At 34.4% G+C, this 18,295-nt stretch overlaps 2 protein-coding genes and 1 long non-coding RNA gene across 9 annotated transcripts; 2 read left to right on the top strand and 1 right to left on the bottom strand.

Annotated features, from left to right (window-relative positions):
* The first annotated feature begins 2,335 nt into the window (after positions 1-2,335).
* LOC125649984 (dehydrogenase/reductase SDR family member 7-like) lies at positions 2,336-11,203 on the top strand. Of its 6 annotated transcripts, XR_008802841.1 has the most exons (11): positions 2,336-2,560; positions 2,914-2,957; positions 3,553-3,693; positions 3,839-3,988; positions 4,290-4,396; positions 5,705-5,897; positions 6,250-6,296; positions 6,713-6,832; positions 7,577-7,743; positions 9,583-9,719; positions 10,944-11,203. XR_008802841.1 is itself a non-coding variant. In XM_056164656.1 (10 exons), exons 3-10 carry the CDS (start codon positions 3,567-3,569, stop codon positions 9,638-9,640), a joined length of 969 nt encoding a protein of 322 aa, XP_056020631.1. In that variant the 5' UTR covers positions 2,336-2,560; positions 2,914-2,957; positions 3,553-3,566; the 3' UTR covers positions 9,641-11,203. The 6 variants fall into 6 exon arrangements, 4 of the variants coding, with proteins under 4 accessions (XP_056020631.1, XP_056020633.1, XP_048733857.2 ...); XR_008802840.1 differs by lacking the exon at positions 2,914-2,957; XM_056164656.1 differs by having other exon boundaries at positions 9,583-11,203.
* LOC130054553 (uncharacterized) lies at positions 6,587-12,695 on the bottom strand. Its single transcript, XR_008802842.1, has 2 exons — positions 12,530-12,695; positions 6,587-6,824 (listed from the first exon to the last, which is right to left on the bottom strand). It is a non-coding gene; the product is annotated as an uncharacterized LOC130054553 (long non-coding RNA).
* On the top strand, positions 12,058-17,167 carry LOC125649981 (dehydrogenase/reductase SDR family member 7-like). 2 transcript variants are annotated; one of them, XM_048877894.2, is made up of 10 exons: positions 12,074-12,267; positions 12,674-12,819; positions 12,941-13,090; positions 14,848-14,954; positions 15,196-15,388; positions 15,519-15,565; positions 15,979-16,098; positions 16,502-16,597; positions 16,728-16,833; positions 16,987-17,167. In XM_048877894.2, the coding sequence occupies exons 2-10, from the start codon at positions 12,693-12,695 to the stop codon at positions 17,016-17,018; spliced, it is 978 nt and encodes a 325-aa protein (XP_048733851.2). In that variant the 5' UTR covers positions 12,074-12,267; positions 12,674-12,692; the 3' UTR covers positions 17,019-17,167. The 2 variants fall into 2 exon arrangements, with proteins under 2 accessions (XP_048733852.2, XP_048733851.2); XM_048877895.2 differs by lacking the exon at positions 16,728-16,833 and having other exon boundaries at positions 12,058-12,267; positions 16,502-16,668.
* Positions 17,168-18,295: the final 1,128 nt, after the last annotated feature.

The raw sequence follows: 18,295 nt of genomic DNA, 5'->3' as shown, positions 1-18,295 counted from the left end.
GCTTGATATCGCGTTATCCGTGTATTCTTGAGTTGCTGTCTCATAAATTCAATCTAAAATAATCTTAACATATTTTCCTACTATACTTGTGTCCAAACATACCTTCAAATATTCATTAAATCCACACACGACCCGAAAACTCGCAACTTCAAATGATTTCGTTTATTGACGTAGCCATGTTAGGTAGCCGGTCAATTCGAACTCTGTTTCTATTGTTATCTTTTCACAAAATTGGTTGTAAGTTATGTATTCGATCTTCATTTATTATCAACACGAATATTTAATAGAAATTAAAAATATAGTTTTTTGTAAAGGTAAATAAGCTCTTGATTAACGAAAATGCTACATAAGCTCATTATGGTCCTTGTCGCAATTCACCTTTGAATTAGAACGCTTTGGCCGATATAGTATTGCGTCGTGTGACGACACAATTGAATCTGTTTGTAATACAATTGCGAAATGCAACAGAAACTCTCATTGGTCCATATATATAAGTCCGCCCAAATTCCCTTATACGGGAGTAGTCGGCATTTGAAAACATGACGGCCAGATGGAAACAAACTTCAAAGGAAGAAAGAGAAAAAGTTGTATTCCTGTGTTGTTGTCTCATAAAGAAGGTGTTGCACGTCTCATGTTAATTTCCTTAAAGGTGTTGCATGAAAAATCGAAAAAATTAAAAAGTAAAGAAACTCAGCATCCTGCCCCATGCAAGCAGCACTCAGCTCATCTATCAACAGTTAACGGAAGTCCCCTGCCTGACGTTATCATTTTAACGAGGTGACATAGTCAGCCTCGTATAGCCAGCGTCCAATTCAAGATAGAGGTCCGCCGGTTTACTTCGATTTTCTTTTTAATATTACGACTCTTACAACTCGTCTCTCGCTGTATAATGAAAGACAACTGAAAAACGTACAATTGTTCAGTTTGTGGTGTGTTTACTTTTATCTATACTATGAAATTGTAGTGTTTCAATTAGCTGCAATAATGTAGCCCTCTCCGATTATTTGGTATTAGGATCTCCGTAATGGTGCAAATGCGGGAGTGATTCAACAATTTCGATATATTCCAATTTCTCGATTCATATTTGTGCGTCATGTTTGATGTACTGAAAATGAGACAAAATGTAAAAGTGAGAGAGTAATTATAATGCTCTATCGTATTTCTGATTAATAATTATTAACGAACGCTCAAGGTATTTTTTTAAAGAATTAATATTTGAAAGGGTCACACAGGTTTTGATTATCAGGGGGGAGTGGATTAAAAAAATGAGTGAATTCAAGAGATGAAACGTCACGTTCATTACAAGTGATGAAAAATTCAAGAGATAAAACATAACATGGTTTGCAAGAGTTGAACAATCATGGGATGAAAAATTAATGAAAATGATTTGCAGAATTTGATTGATTCACGAGTTGACATGCTGTTTGATTTGCAAGAGATGAACAATTTCAAAGAGTTGACACAATCTATGATTTGCAATTAAGAGATTGACAATTCAAGAGATGACGATTTATAAGTTTTAAAAATCGTAATTGAAAACTTGTAGAGATGATACATGTATTTCTTGAAATAATTTGAGCAGTATTTGTTTTGACAACATGTAGTTATCGGTCAGCGTCCGTCATCGTCCGTCGTGCATTAACAATTGAGCATCATTAACTTCTTCTTGATTACTGGCCTTCTAATTATTTTGAAATTTGGTATGAAGCAGATTTGGGACAAGGTTGACATAAATAATAGATAAGGTAGGTTGATTGATTGTTTGGAGTTTGACGCCGGATTGTTAGTATTTTATCCATTTTACGGCGGTAAACTGAATGAAATATTATCGGTTTTGAAGAGTGTTGGAACAGCATAGGAAATATAGACATACAGTATATATAGCATTAGTATTTTCGATTGTTCGTCATCTCGTTTCAGTATTTTCAGTACTTTGATTATACTTCTAATTCCTGAGAGCGCCTAACAGTTTGTAGATCTATTTATTTAGCATCATGTTTGTTTGAGCACACGTATACTAATTTTAATCAATAAATGCATATAAATAGAAAAACCTCTATCTGTAGATCAGAGCGCGCACCCAGTATAATATTATACTACAGGTCATAGAATGTATTTGTGCAATGAAGAGTGGTGTATTACACGTAACCAAGAGGCAAATATAAATCACAAATAAAAGCAACAAAAATCAGATGTACTCTATTAATCTACTTGCCACAGTAATTATTAATATGAATTTAAAATGGATGATTTTTTATAACCAGAACCATTGAATGCCTACATCATATGCAATTATTACTGTTGTCACAATTTCTGGATAAAATGTTTGTTGTTATTTTTACCACGCTCCTTCCTACTTTCGGTTTTCACTGCCAAAAATTGTAAATTCTTTTATTTGTACTGTTCCTTACAACATTAGCCATGATAAGCTTCCATAGTCATAAAAGATACGAGATTGAAAAATGAGTGTTTAGAAGAACCCCTTGCTGACATCGCAAACGAGCTGCACTATCACATGCCCTTGATCTGTTGATCACGCTGTACAGACAGCGCTGAGAGGGTGTGTATTACTCTGTTAGATAAAGTAGAGAACACCTAGTGGGACCACTAATACCAGACTAAATGGTTTGCTGTGAGGTGTGCATTTTCGATGATAGTTATTTTTTTTTAATTGAAAAAGGCCAATTAAAAGTTAAACAACTTTGGCGAATCTTTCAAGACTAAGGAAGCGAACATAATCTCTGTCACACATAAACTGTCCGTTTAGTGGTCTTAGAGACCTTCCGATGCCCTTGATTAAAAGAAGAGCATATGATTAGTCACTCCATACATCGCATATGCAAATGAATTTATTACTTATCAATATAACGCTATATAGTGCATGATAAGATGTGTGTTTGTTTACTTATTAAGACGAGGATCACCTATGATCAGGGTATCCTGTCCGTGACCAGTCTGTAAGTATTCATTTTATTAATTAAAATTAAAATTAATTCCACGTTTACACTTGATAAAAAAAATCGAGATAAGTGAAAAATGTTCTAAATAAATACTGTTTTCTTCGAAAATTACAATTTATGCAAGTTTCGGATCATTTTACATTTTTTACGCCAAGGGAGGTAACTCAAATTACTGGCTTTTTGGCTACTTCTGTCAGTAAATGCTCAACAACAGCATTGTTTCCCAGCAATTTTATTGTTTCATCTTAATTATTAAGGAATTTCCTTCAAATATTGTTTATACTTTCTGGACAAATTTTATTGTATTGGGTATTATTTAACTTTACAAAATGATCATTTTCTATAGATTATATAGTGTCCTCGAATTTATGAAATAGGCCAAGTTTTGGCATCTAACAATTTTTTTTGTGAAATTCACTTTACATACGATAAAATTGGCGTATGACCTTAACTTTTATTGGGTATGAATAAAATTTTGGGGAATTGCATGTGTCAGCCGTATTATAGCTACTGCCTGATATCTCCGTGGACGGCCTCTTAAACACGATGACATAGTAACACTTTCATCTAGTATAATTTAATATTTTTCCAGAACTGAAGAGAACAATGCTTGACCTTCTGTTCTACGGCTTCCTGGGAGTCGTGGTCCTATATGCTGTACTGTTTATCCTTATTGTGGCGGGAGATTGTGACCTGTACCTGCAGTTTGCTGCAAAATTTGGAAAGAAAACAAGTATGTGCAAAATTCTTCAAATAAAAGGAAATATATAAAAGCTATGTGTTTATGATACGGTTTTACTTTTTGGGGTATAGATCTTATTAGTGTATACAATAAATTGCATTGTTAACATTGAAAATCATCATGGAATTTGTTTCAGGTGCTTTAAAAGGAAAAGTTGTATGGATTACCGGAGCTTCTAGCGGTATTGGAGAATATTTGGCATATGAGCTTGCCAAAGCTGGATGTAAACTGTGTTTGTCAGCTCGTAGGGAACAGGAGCTCATTCGAGTCAAAAAGGAGTGTTTATGTAAGTATACATAACCTAGTCTGCAAAGATGTGTAAGGATATGTTTTTCATGTTTCACATGATTTGAATCTGCATTGCTGTTAGGATTTCAAGCAGCTGCTATTTCTTCCAGATTTCATTGTATAATTACATTTGTCTGAATTGCTGAAATTTATGCTAGCTTAATTTGCACAGAAATGACAAAGAAATTCCACAAAATTGGCTATGTAAACATAGCAAAAATATGATGGCAGATTAAATAAAACTAAGTTTCTTTGAAATAGTCAGAGCACCTTATTGTGAGTATTGAATTTATTTTTAGTAAATGGAAAAGTCAATGAAAATGATATTTTGGTGTTACCTCTTGATGTGATAAAGATGGAGACTCATTCATCAGCCACTCAACATGTATTAGAATATTTCAACAAGGTAGGAGTTGCCTATTTAAGCCTTTTTTGGACTTGAAATAAATTATCATATACATCCCATATTTATGTAGCAATATTCCATTATCAACCGGATATGGTGTTTATATCTTTCAACTGATTCAGTACCGAAGAGTTTGTTCTGCGTATGATCAGGTTTTAAATCGAGACAGACTACTGACAAACACGTTCATGGTACAGGGGTTTCAACAGTCTCGTTTAAAGTAAACATTTCGCAAACTCTATGGTCGTTTTAACAATGAAAGGTGAATATGACGAACAGTGATCAATCTCATAACTCCTACAAGCAATACAAAATAGATAGTTGGGCAAACACGGACCCCTGGACACACCAGAGGTGGGATCAGGTCTCTAGAAGGAGTAAGCATCCCCTGTCGACCGGTCACACCCGCCGTGAGCCCTATATCCTGATCAGGTAAACGGAGTTATCCGCAGTCAAAATCAGTGTGACAAGAACGGCTTAACAAGCGGTATGAAACACGTCAGGCAGCATTTGACCCTATGGTAGGTTGTATTGACGAACTAGATTGTTATAACGACCATATAATTTGCGAAATGCTGACTTCAATCGAGACTGATGAAACCCCTGTACCATCAACTTGTTTGTCAGTAGCTCACCTCGATTTAAAAACTGACTGTACGTAGAACAAGCTCTTGTATATCGAATCAGTTGAGATATATAAACACCATATGCAGGTGATAATGGAATAATATTGCTACCTAAATATGGGAAGTTGATGATGGAGAAGCTGAAATTATCCCGTTTGTCATACAGTTGAGTTGTCAGATTGCCATTAATGTCTACTTTCAATAAAATATCTAAGTATGAAGCAGAAGTGGACGACAATCTAGTTTGCCAATACAATCTACCCTTGGGTCAAGTGCTCCCTGACGTGTTTCATAAAGATTGTTAGGCCGTTCTTGGCACACTGATTTTGACTACGGATAACTCCGTCTACCTGAGCAAGATATAGGACTCACAGCGGGTGTGACCGGTCAACAGGGGGTGCTTACTCCTTCTAGGCAACTGATCCCACCTTTGGTATACCCAGGGATCCGTGTTTGCCCAACTCTTTTCTTTCTTTTTTTTTTGTATTGCTTATAGAAGTTATAAGATTGATCACTGTTCATTATCTTCACCTTTCATATATTGGAGTGAACTGATGAGGAAGAGATGTTTCTGTCTTGTTTTGTCACCATCATGATACATCTCTGATTTCATGTATCTTTATTGAATTAAAAGATTTTTAGTGTGTTCAGCATGATTCATTTTCTGATGTACCATTTTCAGATTGATATATTGGTAAACAATGCTGGTCGATCCCAGCGAGCTCTCTTTGAGGAGACATCGTTAGATGTTGACAGAGGAGTTTTAGAACTGAATGTTTTAGGAGTTCTCTCCCTTACTAAGCAGGTTCTCCCTCACATGTTGCAGAGAAAGGAGGGACACATTGTAGTTAATAGCAGTATTGCAGGAAAAGTCAGTAGGTCACCTTACTAATATAAGTTTTTTAATAACAATTCCGGTAATGTGTAAATATTGGGAGGGAGTCTCAGCTCCCGAGATCAAATATCATAAAGAAATCTTGTTTCTTTAATTATCCATATCTTATCTTTATTATAGCCGCTAAAATATATAATTTTAAGACATTATACTTGGTAAAAGAAATTCAAGATATATGACTGATAAATGTCAAATTCAGTTTAAAGGCCAAATTTTTCACAATTGAATCTGACCTCTCTGGAGATCATGTTTCATAAACAAATCTCTTCTTAGTTTTTTGTTTCTGAAATTCATAGTTATGCTTGGTTATTTTAGGATTTTTTTAATGATAGGTGATCCCGTGTCTTCATCCTACACAGGGAGTAAACATGCAATACAGGTAATAAATCAGCATCTAGTATCACGATTTCAACAAATTCCAGATTTATATCAACAAATTACTTGAAATACTTTCTTTCAGCATCAAAAATCTAAGAAACAACAAATTCTAAAGTTTATGTATGCACAAACGATTTTTTATATCAATGTAAAGGACAAGGGGCGTTATTGGCTATATACCGCCGATATTTTTTTCATTTTTTCAACTTTCATACATGATACGGATTTTTAAAAACACTTTCTTTCAACAAGAAATACCTCCAAATAAATACATTAAAATTATTCTAATAGTATGTTTGTAAACTTTTATGCTTATGCAATTTAAACAAAAATCAAACAATTCAGTTGTTTTTGAACAAGCTTCATCACCATGCACAGTATATGTCAATTATGTCCATTAATTCTGATATTCTGTAGGGCTGGTTTTCTTGTCTGGCTGTGGAGACCTTTGACAGAAATATAGCAGTGACCATCCTCTGTCCCGGTCCAGTGTTCTCCAACATTCGGGATACAGCTTTTACTGGGAAACCTGGAGAGGTAACACTCTCGGATGATGAAATATTACAATATAAACACATGTAATTGATCAATAAACGTTTGTATGTGTGATGAAAAATAGTATACTTAAAGTATCTATCAAAAGCACTAAAATTTATTAAATGTGGTTTTATTATACAAAATATGTATATTTATTCCTTTATAATGAAACTTAAGAAAGACATTTCCGATACTCAAAGTTTAATCCATACATATGATATTAGTTTGGAATTTCAGTTATTACAAAATGCATGTATGGAGTTCACAAAATTTCATAATAAAGAGCATGAAGAATAGACATTTTAGTATTACACTGTATGATCAATACCATCGAGATCACAGACTGTCATTTTCTGTCTGTTTATTTCTAAACAAAGTGTGCAAGGCAAATTGAATTTTGATATATTGCCGAATCCTTACATGAATTTATGTATCGATAGCACATATATATTTTTTTGTGTGTGTGTACAATGTTGGTCGATTTGCATAATGCTGTCTGACGTGTTTCATACTGATTGTTAGGCCGTTCTTGGCACACTGAATTTGACTACCAATAACTCCGTTTACTTAATTGGTATATCCAGGGGTCCGTGTTTGCCCAACTCTATTTGGTATTGCTTGTAGGAGTTATGAGATTGATCACTGTTCGTTCCTTTCCTTTCAACAAATACGATAAACATACTATATGTCCAAGTTCAGTGCAATTTTAAATAGTATGCATAACCATTATGTATTTATTATCAGGAATTCAAAGGGAAAATGATTCCTTCTGAAAAAAGAATGTCTACCTCTCGTTGTGCAGAGTTATGTGCCCTTGCCATCGCTAACCGTCTGGATGAAGCATGGATTTCTATTAATCCCGTGCTTCTGTTCACATATATTTACCAGTACTTCCCAAATCTAGCTAGAGTGTGAGTATCTTCTCTCTCTCTCTCTCTCTCTCTCTCTCTCTCTCTTAATCTGACTAACGAAATTTACTCAACATTTGTTCCCCATAAATGTTTTATCTTTGTAAACCAGGGGTGTTCAGTCCACTCTGATCCTCACAAACCCTTGACAGATTACACCGCTAACAATGTGACCAGATTTTCATTGGTTCCAAGGTTCGACCTTAGATTTAATGAAAAGGTAGCTTTCATTCACAAGAACATGGATGTCAACACGTGTTTATCCGCTGTGTGTGTGATTAATTAAAATGGACCCGTGTCCGTTGTGTGGGGGTGAATTTCCACCAAACTACCATAGGGTAATATTTTCACCTTGATTTAAAGTTTTTAAATAAATTGAAAGTCTGTCCCAGAATGTCTGCTCGTGAGTTAAACAAATTAGAATTTTTTTTTACTGATCTCGAAAACAAAGTTAAGACTCTTAAAACAGAGATGTCATCCATAACATAACTTAGATTATTCAAAACGAACATCATCAATTGCAACATTAATTAGAATTTGTTCACATTTGCTAGCTATTAACAGTATTGTGAAAATGGTCAGATTCTAAAATAGAATTCAGAACATTTGTTAGGTATTGGTGGCCACAGCTTTGGTGGTGTAATCTGAGTTCGTAGGAAGGGAAGTGGACCAAAAACCCTTCAATACGTAGTTGTATGTGTTTATGATCCTTCACTCTCACATTAATGAACTATTTTGTTTTTTCCTTAAAACGTTTTATTTAGATAACACACTGTTGTTCCACAATCTGACCAAATTTGTAACTAAGTTCAGAGTATCATGTGTTTGAAATACTATGTCCCCAAGCATGACCTCGTTCAGTTTTTGTAAAGTTAATTGTCATGAATGACCTTGACATTATTAGTTACATCACTTTGACCTCTTAGATCATCAAGTGTGTAGTCTGTATCTTGCATGTACATAATTCAAAGGTAAACGTTGCAGACAAGAGACACTTAATTTTGCAAACAGACAAGAGACAGACTAACAACAATATTATAACTGAACTGAGAATATTTTCCAAATAAAATATAAATGTAAGAGTCTTATTACATGAGGTGCATGTTGCTGTTTATTTTCTTCTGAAAATGTTCTTATATATTGTGATAGAACATGAATTATCTGTATATATTGTGATAGAACATGAATTATCTGTATATAGTGTGATAGAATATGAATTAGCTGTATATATTGTGATAGAACATGAATTATCTGTATATATTGTGATAGAACATGAATTATCTGTATATAGTGTGATAGAACATGAATTAGCTGTATATATTGTGATAGAACATGAATTATCTGTATATATTGTGATAGAACATGAATTATCTGTATATAGTGTGATAGAACATGAATTAGCTGTATATATTGTGATAGAACATGAATTATCTGTATATATTGTGATAGAACATGAATTATCTGTATATAGTGTGATAGAACATGAATTAGCTGTATATATTGTGATAGAACATGAATTATCTGTATATATTGTGATAGAACATGAATTATCTGTATATAGTGTGATAGAACATGAATTAGCTGTATATATTGTGATAGAACATGAATTAGCTTTATATGTTGTGATAGAACATGAATTAGCTGTATATATTGTGATAGAATACGAATTAGCTGTATATGTTGTGATATAATATGAATTAGCTGTATATGTCGTGATATAACATGAATTAGCTATATATATTGTGATAAAATATAAACTAGCTGTATATACATGTATTGTGATAGAATATAAAGTAGCTGAAATTGGTGACATAAAACAATTCTTTGAATTTTATTTTGCAGTCTATCCAGACGAATGGGACTGAAAATAATAAGTAAGATACGTGAAGGAAACTTATGAATTTGAAGTTGGATTCACTGACAGATGAAACAAACCAGAGATATAAGAAATTCTTCGGTGGGCTGTTTACCACTTACTGGTATAAAAAATATATGATGGACTCAACTATAAATTCTTAATATGTATTTCTCTGTGAACAAACTTTTCTAGGGATATATATTTACAGACAATCACTTGAACATGCATATACAATTGTTAATGATAGTCTGTTTACAAAGTTTGTGCAGTAAATTTACTAAATTGATACTGGTATTGATGTATAAGAAATAATAACCATGTTAAACACGTGACTGGAATATGAAATGATCAAATCCTGTAAACCCCAAAGGGCTTCTCGGTAGATCTTATCATGTACCATGTACATCACTTCATATCCCAGTAAAGTTTTTAGTATGCATTTGAGACGAACAGGCCAATTTAAAATATGACGATAAGCGCCATACACCATACGATCAAAGCGGTGACTGAAAAACAAAGAGCTCCTTGATTGATATTATTAAAAGGTGTAACGAATGACCGAAATCCACTCCAAAAGAACTGAAACCCACCAACAAATACCAAAATCCACCCAGGGTGACGCCTCTAGGAATGTAATATCATCATGGAACTTCATATGAATGTTCTTTTGTAGACGATTTACCTGTCAAAATTGACTTAGTTAGAGCGACTGTTGGGATCGAATGACGTTCTCGCTTCACGACAGTTGTCGATACAAATACGGATTTCGTCTTTTTTTTTTCGGGACTACGACCAGCGGCGACAGACAAGCTGAAAGTCTATTCGCCTTCTTGACTATGTATTGATCCTTTAGCTTGTCTAGCTTCTCCTGCCTTTCGGAAGTTGAATGGCAAGCGCCTTGACGATGGGCGACTATGGTGTCGTCAACATGGATATAAGACGAAAGTATTTTAGTTTGCCTATTCAATCGAACACTCTTTTCCTGTCCTACAATGGTGTTTATTTCACAGGCAATGGAGCAAATGTGGCCTACCCCAGAGTCCAGACACATAATTCCAGTGTTAACCGCGGTAGTGGAATGCACTCACCTTTAACTACTGCGAACTCAGCATGTGTTTTGCATGGGTCATATTGTATATATATGTGTGTTGATTGTCCCTTCTATCTTCAGAGAGTCCTTTGATTCGTAAGGAAATAATATTTTTGAGCTCATTCGCAACTTCAATGAGGGTTTGTTGGCACTTCCATATCTTTTCGTTTATAGTGTGGTGGCTAGTCAATCAACATCCGCTGACTCGAACTTTTATTATGTCATTAGCATTTTTATCATTTTTATCATTAACAGCGAACGCAAAATGATCGTCTGAAGAGGACCAATTCCCTACTGCTCAAACACGTTTAGGATTGTCGTCTGCAGAGGAACAATTCCCTACTGCTCAAACACGTTTAAGATTGTGCTCCCTACCTGCATTTCCCCATCGTATTTTGCATAATTTTGTGAAATGTCTCTTCTTTCCGCATTTGTTACATTTTTGTCTTTTGTTATTTTACAATTTGTGCCAACAATGGAAACATGTTAAAAAAAAATAAAAATAAAAAATTCTCCGTCTTGGTGTGCTGATGTTTTATTCACTTGCACTGCATCAAACTAGCACTTAAATACCATTACTATCCTTCAATTCATCAGCTTGTTCGTCAGCGATTTCCGTGAATTTTGCTATATCTAAGCAGTTTTCAGTAGTGATTTCTTCCAAAAATATTTTCTAAGTTTCGCAAATTTGCATTTCTCGATATAATTTGGACTTGAATATTACCATTGGTGTTATGGAAATCACACGTCATGTACGTAGTCTCGTCACAAATGCGTCGATTTTCTCAATTTTACCTTAGTTTAAACAATATTTATTCGTAAATAATTCGATAATAATGTTTACAAACAATGTCTTATACATGAAATAGATTGAGAAACAAGCCAAAAAGGCTTATATTAATCTCGCTCTAATTAATATTCACAAGGTGAAGACCCGCAAAAAAGGAAATAAATTACCATTTTTGTTTAAAATGTTCAAGGGTGGGGTGGGGGTGGGGGGTTCAACCCCCGAAACCGCCACTGCAGCATATAGCAAATGTGAAGATTTATACAGGGAACTGAGTCTGCATGATTGAAATATGTATTATTGCACAGGAAGAACGTGTAAAGACGGATGTGTAGCAGGAATATATATAATGCAGGACTTCGTGTATTTCTGAAACCATAGTTACAAGAATATTTAGCAGAATGATGTCAGGAGCACGACCTATTGCAAAACCATTTTACGTAGATAATCAAGACATTAATTAATATTTGCGACGGCTCATGGAAAGAAAACTTTATTTTTTAATCCCTGTTTGAATATTAAATTTGTCTGTTGAAAAACTTATGCATGCATAGATAACAATCCTTTTTAAAAATCCAATAAAAAGAAACATCCTATCTGCCCGTTTCACTGTGTGTTAGCATAGTTAGTAAGGGCAGTGCATGTTTGGTGACTTCGTGTGACAAATTACCATCACCAGAGGAAAACAAATTGACATGTGTATTATCATACGGGTTTTTCCTTCTGCCATACGACCCTCGATGCAATTATGTAATACCTGCGCACAAGAGAATGGCCCTTCAACCTAATAAGGTATTTAATTTGAATAGCATTATTCTTCTTAATAATTGACGTTTCTATTTATACCACATGTTTACATAATTTTGTATTGCTGACTTTCAATGTTAAACATGATGTACCACAACTTCATGTTATTCAGATGAATTGTTCTTAAAATATAGAGGGGAAAGAATGTACATTTAGAAGCAGTTCTCTCCGTCTTAGCCATCTTGCTACTTTCACTTTGAATCGCAGTACGTTAATTGATAATGAAAATCAAATAAATCGTTCTTACAGGCATGGTTAGCGACACTTCCAATCCATTGGAGCATCCCAGAAAAAGTGGAAGAATGTCTCACACACTGTAAAACGCACACAGTCCAAAAATATATTCTCATGAATTACTAGTAGTGACACTTTCTGATACAATTCATTTCAGATCAGAGCTGAAGAGAACAATGCTTGACCTTCTGTTCTACGGCTTCCTGGGAGTCGTAGTCCTATATGCTGTACTGTTTATCCTTATTGTGGCGGGAGATTGTGACCTGTACCTGCAGTTTTCTGCAAAATTTGGAAAGAAAACAAGTGAGCACATAGGGACGATATCAAAACTTATCTTCTATTCAGTGACTTAGTACTTGTCCGTAGTACTGCAGATGACTTTACGTTCGACGTTACAGAACATGCGTGCTTTCATTTGTTTTAGGTGCTTTAAAAGGAAAAGTTGTATGGATTACCGGAGCTTCTAGCGGTATTGGAGAACATTTGGCGTATGAGCTTGCCAAAGCTGGATGTAAACTGTGTTTGTCAGCTCGTAGGGAACAGGAGCTCATTCGAGTCAAAAAGGAGTGTTTATGTAAGTATAGATACTATAATCTGTGTCTAGATACTATATTCTGTGTCTAGGTACTATAATATGTGTCTAGATATCATAATCTGTGTCTAGATACCATAATCTGTGTCTAGATACTATAATATGTTTCTAGATACTATAACATGTGTCTAGATATCATAATCTGTGTATATATACTATAATATGTGTCTAGATACTATAATTTGTGTCTAGATACTATATTCTGTGTCTAAATACTATATTCTGTGTCTAGATATCATAATCTGTGTATAGATACTATAATATGTGTCTAGATACTATAACCTGTGTCTAGATACTATAATCTGTGTCTAGATTCTGTAATCTGTGTCTTAATACTACATTCTGTGTCTAGATGCTATAATCTGTGTCTAGATACCATAATCTGTGTCTAGATACCATAATCTGTGTCTAGATATTGTAATCTGTGTGTAGATACCATAATCTGTGTCTAGATACTATAATCTGTGTCTAGATATCATAATCTGTGTCTAGATACTATAATCTGTGTCTAGATACCATAATCTGTGTCTAGATATTGTAATCTGTGCCTAGATACCATAATCTGTGTCTAGATACTATAATCTGTGTCTAGATACTATAATCTGTTTCTAGATACCATAATCTGTGTCTAGATACTATAATATGTTTCTAGATACTATAACATGTGTCTAGATATCATAATCTGTGTATAGATACTATAACATGTGTCTAGATACTATAATATGTGTCTTAATACTACATTCTGTGTCTAGATGCTATAATCTGTGTCTAGATACCATAATCTGTGTCTAGATACCATAATCTGTGTCTAGATATTGTAATCTGTGTGTAGATACCATAATCTGTGTCTAGATACTATAATCTGTGTCTAGATATCATAATCTGTGTCTAGATACTATAATCTGTGTCTAGATACCATAATCTGTGTCTAGATATTGTAATCTGTGCCTAGATACCATAATCTGTGTCTAGATACTATAATCTGTGTCTAGATACTATAATCTGTTTCTAGATACCATAATCTGTGTCTAGATACTATAATATGTTTCTAGATACTATAACATGTGTCTAGATATCATAATCTGTGTATAGATACTATAATCTGTGTCTACATACTATAATCTGTGTATAGATACTGTAATATGTGTCTAGATACTATAATCTGTGTATAGATACTATAACATGTGTCTAGATATCATAATCTGTGTATAGATACTATAATATGTGTCTAGATACTATAATCTGTGTATAGATACTATAATCTGTGTATAGATACTATAATATGTGTCTAAATACTATATTCTGTGTCTAGGTACTATAATATGTGTCTAGATATTATAATCTGTGTCTAGATACTATAACATGTGTCTATATACTATAACATGTATCTAAATACTATAATATGTGTCTACATACTATATTCTGTGTCTAGATATCATAATCTGTGTATAGATACTATATTCTGTGTCTAGATACTATAACCTGTGTCTAGATACTATAACCTGTGTCTAGATACTATAATCTGTATTTTGAAAAATAACAGCCACAAACTGTAAGAATTATATTTGCTTCTTTCATCACTCAGCACAGCATTTTAATATAGAAATTGGCAATGTAAATGGCCCAATGCTTTTAAATGACTTGCAATGTCAAAGCCCTATGCATACTAAATTTGCTCATTTGTTTAGTTTCTAAAATTCAGTAAAAAAAAAAAAAAGGGTATTTATTTTATGAACTAGTAAGTGGAAAAATCGAAGAAGACGATATTTTGGTGTTACCTCTGGATGTACTAAACTTTGAGACGCATTCATCCGCTACTCAACGTTTGTTAGAATACTTCAATAAGGTAGGAATCGAATAGTCCGTATCGTGTAGAACTGTATGTACAGGCGAGTAGATATTATCAATGAGAGGAAGGAACAGAACGGTTTTTGAATTATTATCGTTTTCTTTGGACTGAATTTTTTTTTACTAGATATGACAACACCGTGTACATTATCTTGGTTTACAGTATTTTTATTTTTTCTCTCCATCCAATTTGTAGGATATCTGATTCATGATGGTTATTTCTGACGTACCATTTTCAGATTGATATACTAGTAAACAATGCCGGTCGCTCCCAGAGAGCTCTCTTTGAGGAGACATCAGTAGATGTGGACAGGGAAGTTTTAGAACTGAATGTTTTAGGAGTTCTCTCCCTTACTAAGCAGGTGCTTCCTCACATGTTGGAGAGGAAAGGGGGACATATTGTAGTTATGAGCAGTCTTGCAGGAAAACTCAGTAAGTCTCAGCTAAATAGATTTACTGGAATTTTAATATGTCGAAACAGAAGAATGGGTTTAGGTTTCAATTCTCAATTTTTGTTAATTATCCTAGAATTTATTTTTGTTTTTTTTTGTTTTTTGGATAGGTGCTCCGATATCTGCATCATACACCGGAAGTAAACATGCAATCCAGGTATGATATTCACACACACACACACGCGCGCGCGCTCTCTCTCGCTCTCTCTCTCTCTCTCTCTCTCTCTCTCTCTCTCTCTCTCTCTCAGGTCGCAGTTCATCCCTCAAGCATTTTCAAAAATAAGATTTATTTCTTATGTTTACATGTATCTTTGACTTCTGTTGGAATTCCCAGTCGTTAAGATAAAAGTATATGTGCTATATTTATCAAGATTCATACGCCAATTGTTCCCAACTGCATCACATTCATGAGGAAATGGCTATCATTACAATTCGTAAAGATGTCAATGGCTAATACATTGGAAAATTATATATATATATATATATATATATATATATATATATATATATATATATATATATATATTGTAAGGTACCATATTTTAATTTCTGTATGTTTCTCTGCAATAGGGCTGGTTTTCTTGTCTGGCTGTGGAGACCTTTGACAGAAATATAGCAGTTACCCTCCTCTGTCCCGGTCCGGTGTTCTCAAACTTTCTAGAAACAGCTTTTACTGGGAAACCTGGAGAGGTAAAAGACAAATATTGTCTCTTTAACATAAAATAGGTCACTGGATGTCGTGGTGTTTTTGTCATTTCGTGGATCAAGACAAAACAGTTGATTTTGTTTGAAAGTTTATATTTCTTTTTTGCGCTTGAGATGGTGACAGGTGTCAATCCCAGTTGTAGGAGAGGAAAGTGAACAGTGCTTAATCATGAGGCAATGTATTTTAAGTACTAGTATGTTGGATCATGTTCTTGAAAAAAAAATAAGCATACTGGCTAATTCATAAAGTAGTGAAGCATCAAATGTTGATTAATGTACAATGTTCGTCCTCAGATGGCTTCACTTGTGAACGAACTCTTGAAAAAGAGAAAAACATCTTCAATGCACTCTAGAAATAGAAATTGTAACATAGTTAATCTACTTGTAGGTATTAAACGTGAAAATGAATTCATCTGAAAAGAGAATGTCTACCGCCCGTTGTGCAGAGTTATGTGCCCTTGCCATCGCTAACCGTCTGGATGAAGTATGGATTGCCCTTAATCCCATTCTATTGTTTGCATATGCTTTCCAGTATTTCCCAAATTTAGCTAGAGTGTAAGTACTGTGTGTGATGGGGCATGGTTAAAGTCTAAATTGAGAACTTTTCATTGAAGAGAATGGAAACAAGATTACCTAATCCAGAGAGATGCTGTGAGATGGAAGAGCAAAATAATAAAAAAGATACTATGTCCTACCCATTACTTTGGGAAAGTGGACAGGGTGTGTAGAAGTCAACGATATACACCTCGTCCCCACATTAATGATTTTGATATTTCCAGAGTGTTCCCAGAATCTCTCTCTCTCTCTCTCTCTCTCTCTCTCTCTCTCTCTCTCTCTCTCTCTCAAATGAAAATCTTTGATTCTATTTTTCAGTTATTTTAAAAGAGCTGGACTTAAGCAGTTGATGAAGATACGTGAAGGAAGCGTCTAAACTGGGATTTAATGATTCCAAAGAACTATCTACAAGTATTAACAATATAAAAAAATACCGAAAGCATGTACAATTTTCCTTTCCAGAGTAGCAGAGCCATAATAAATCATATATGCAAATGTTTCCACGTTGTATAAATTCCAGTTTTTTGGATCCCCGCGTCCGGGCATATATTATGTTTTTCCTGTCGCTCTGTCAGAAATTTTAATCTTGCTCATAATTTATGAATGGTGAGTGTTAGGGGTCTTATATTTTACATATGCACATTCCTCTTGACAAGACTTTATTTTTGTACCAAAGTTTTTAACCAGGTCAACTTGGTGTTTAACCTACATTTAAGAAAACCTATTCAATATATATTTCAGGTAGTGTTTTCATAATTTGCATATATATTCCTTGTGGTAAGCCCTCAACTTTTCATGCATAAAAGGTTTACAAGGTCATAGATCATGTATGAAATGTTAAGGGCTTGCCACAGGAAAAGGTGAAGGTCAAAATGTCAAGGATCATGGTATGACATGAAAGTTATAGCCATAAGAAATTTATAAACAAATTATGAAAGCTCTAAGGTTGACCTTCACCTTCTCCAGGAAATGCAAGGTCATGTTAGGCATAATGGTGTTTAAGCATCCCCATGTTCTGAGAATCCAAGTGAGGTTATGACGTGACCCTTTGAGGCGAGGTTGTGGCCACAATATGTGAGCAAAATTAAAATTACATCAGGTGAAAATCAACAGAGCCAAGATGACTCGGATGAGCGATATGGCCCATGGACCTCTTGTTTTATAGTAGTAGTGAATGGCAGGAATATAGGCTTCAATTAAAGAACTGAAAGCCTGCTGTAAGGGACGAACCCCAAAGCAAGCCCCATCAAAGATATAGGAATTTGAAGTTTGGGAAAAAGAGAAATGTTTAGATAATATTATGTTACGTCTGACGAGAAATTTAAACAATTTTGAAGACAACTTCTCCAGCTGCCATTCCCCCGAAGTATCAGCCAAGCAAAATATGTGGCCCGTAGAATGTCTACAAGCTTTTCTCAACAAGTTCTGTAGTGACATTGACCTTCAACCTTTTGACCCCAAAAGCAAAAAACTTGATAACAAAGCTACATATTCAATTAGTGACAATTGCCAGTTAAATTAAGTGGTGGCCGCCAGATATTAAGTACCGGTCGCAAGTTAAATTAAGTCTTGACCACCATATAAATCAAGGGGCTGTCAACAACTAAATCAATATTAATTCTGTACC

The sequence above is a fragment of the Ostrea edulis genome, chromosome 5, assembly GCF_947568905.1.
Source record: "Ostrea edulis chromosome 5, xbOstEdul1.1, whole genome shotgun sequence".
NCBI classification, from domain to species: Eukaryota; Metazoa; Mollusca; class Bivalvia; order Ostreida; family Ostreidae; genus Ostrea; species Ostrea edulis.
This window is presented reverse-complemented; position numbering and strand designations above follow the sequence as displayed.

Coding starts and splice junctions, on each gene's coding strand:
- LOC125649984 (XM_056164656.1), top strand. CDS start 3,567: ATGCTTGACCTTCTGTTCTACGGCTTCCTGGGAGTCGTGGTCCTATAT. Junction 3,694..3,838: donor AAAATTTGGAAAGAAAACAA/GTATGTGCAAAA, acceptor AATTTGTTTCAG/GTGCTTTAAAAGGAAAAGTT. Junction 4,397..5,704: donor TATTAGAATATTTCAACAAG/GTAGGAGTTGCC, acceptor TACCATTTTCAG/ATTGATATATTGGTAAACAA.
- LOC125649981 (XM_048877894.2), top strand. CDS start 12,693: ATGCTTGACCTTCTGTTCTACGGCTTCCTGGGAGTCGTAGTCCTATAT. Junction 16,099..16,501: donor TTACTGGGAAACCTGGAGAG/GTAAAAGACAAA, acceptor ATCTACTTGTAG/GTATTAAACGTGAAAATGAA. Junction 16,834..16,986: donor ACTTTGGGAAAGTGGACAGG/GTGTGTAGAAGT, acceptor TCTATTTTTCAG/TTATTTTAAAAGAGCTGGAC.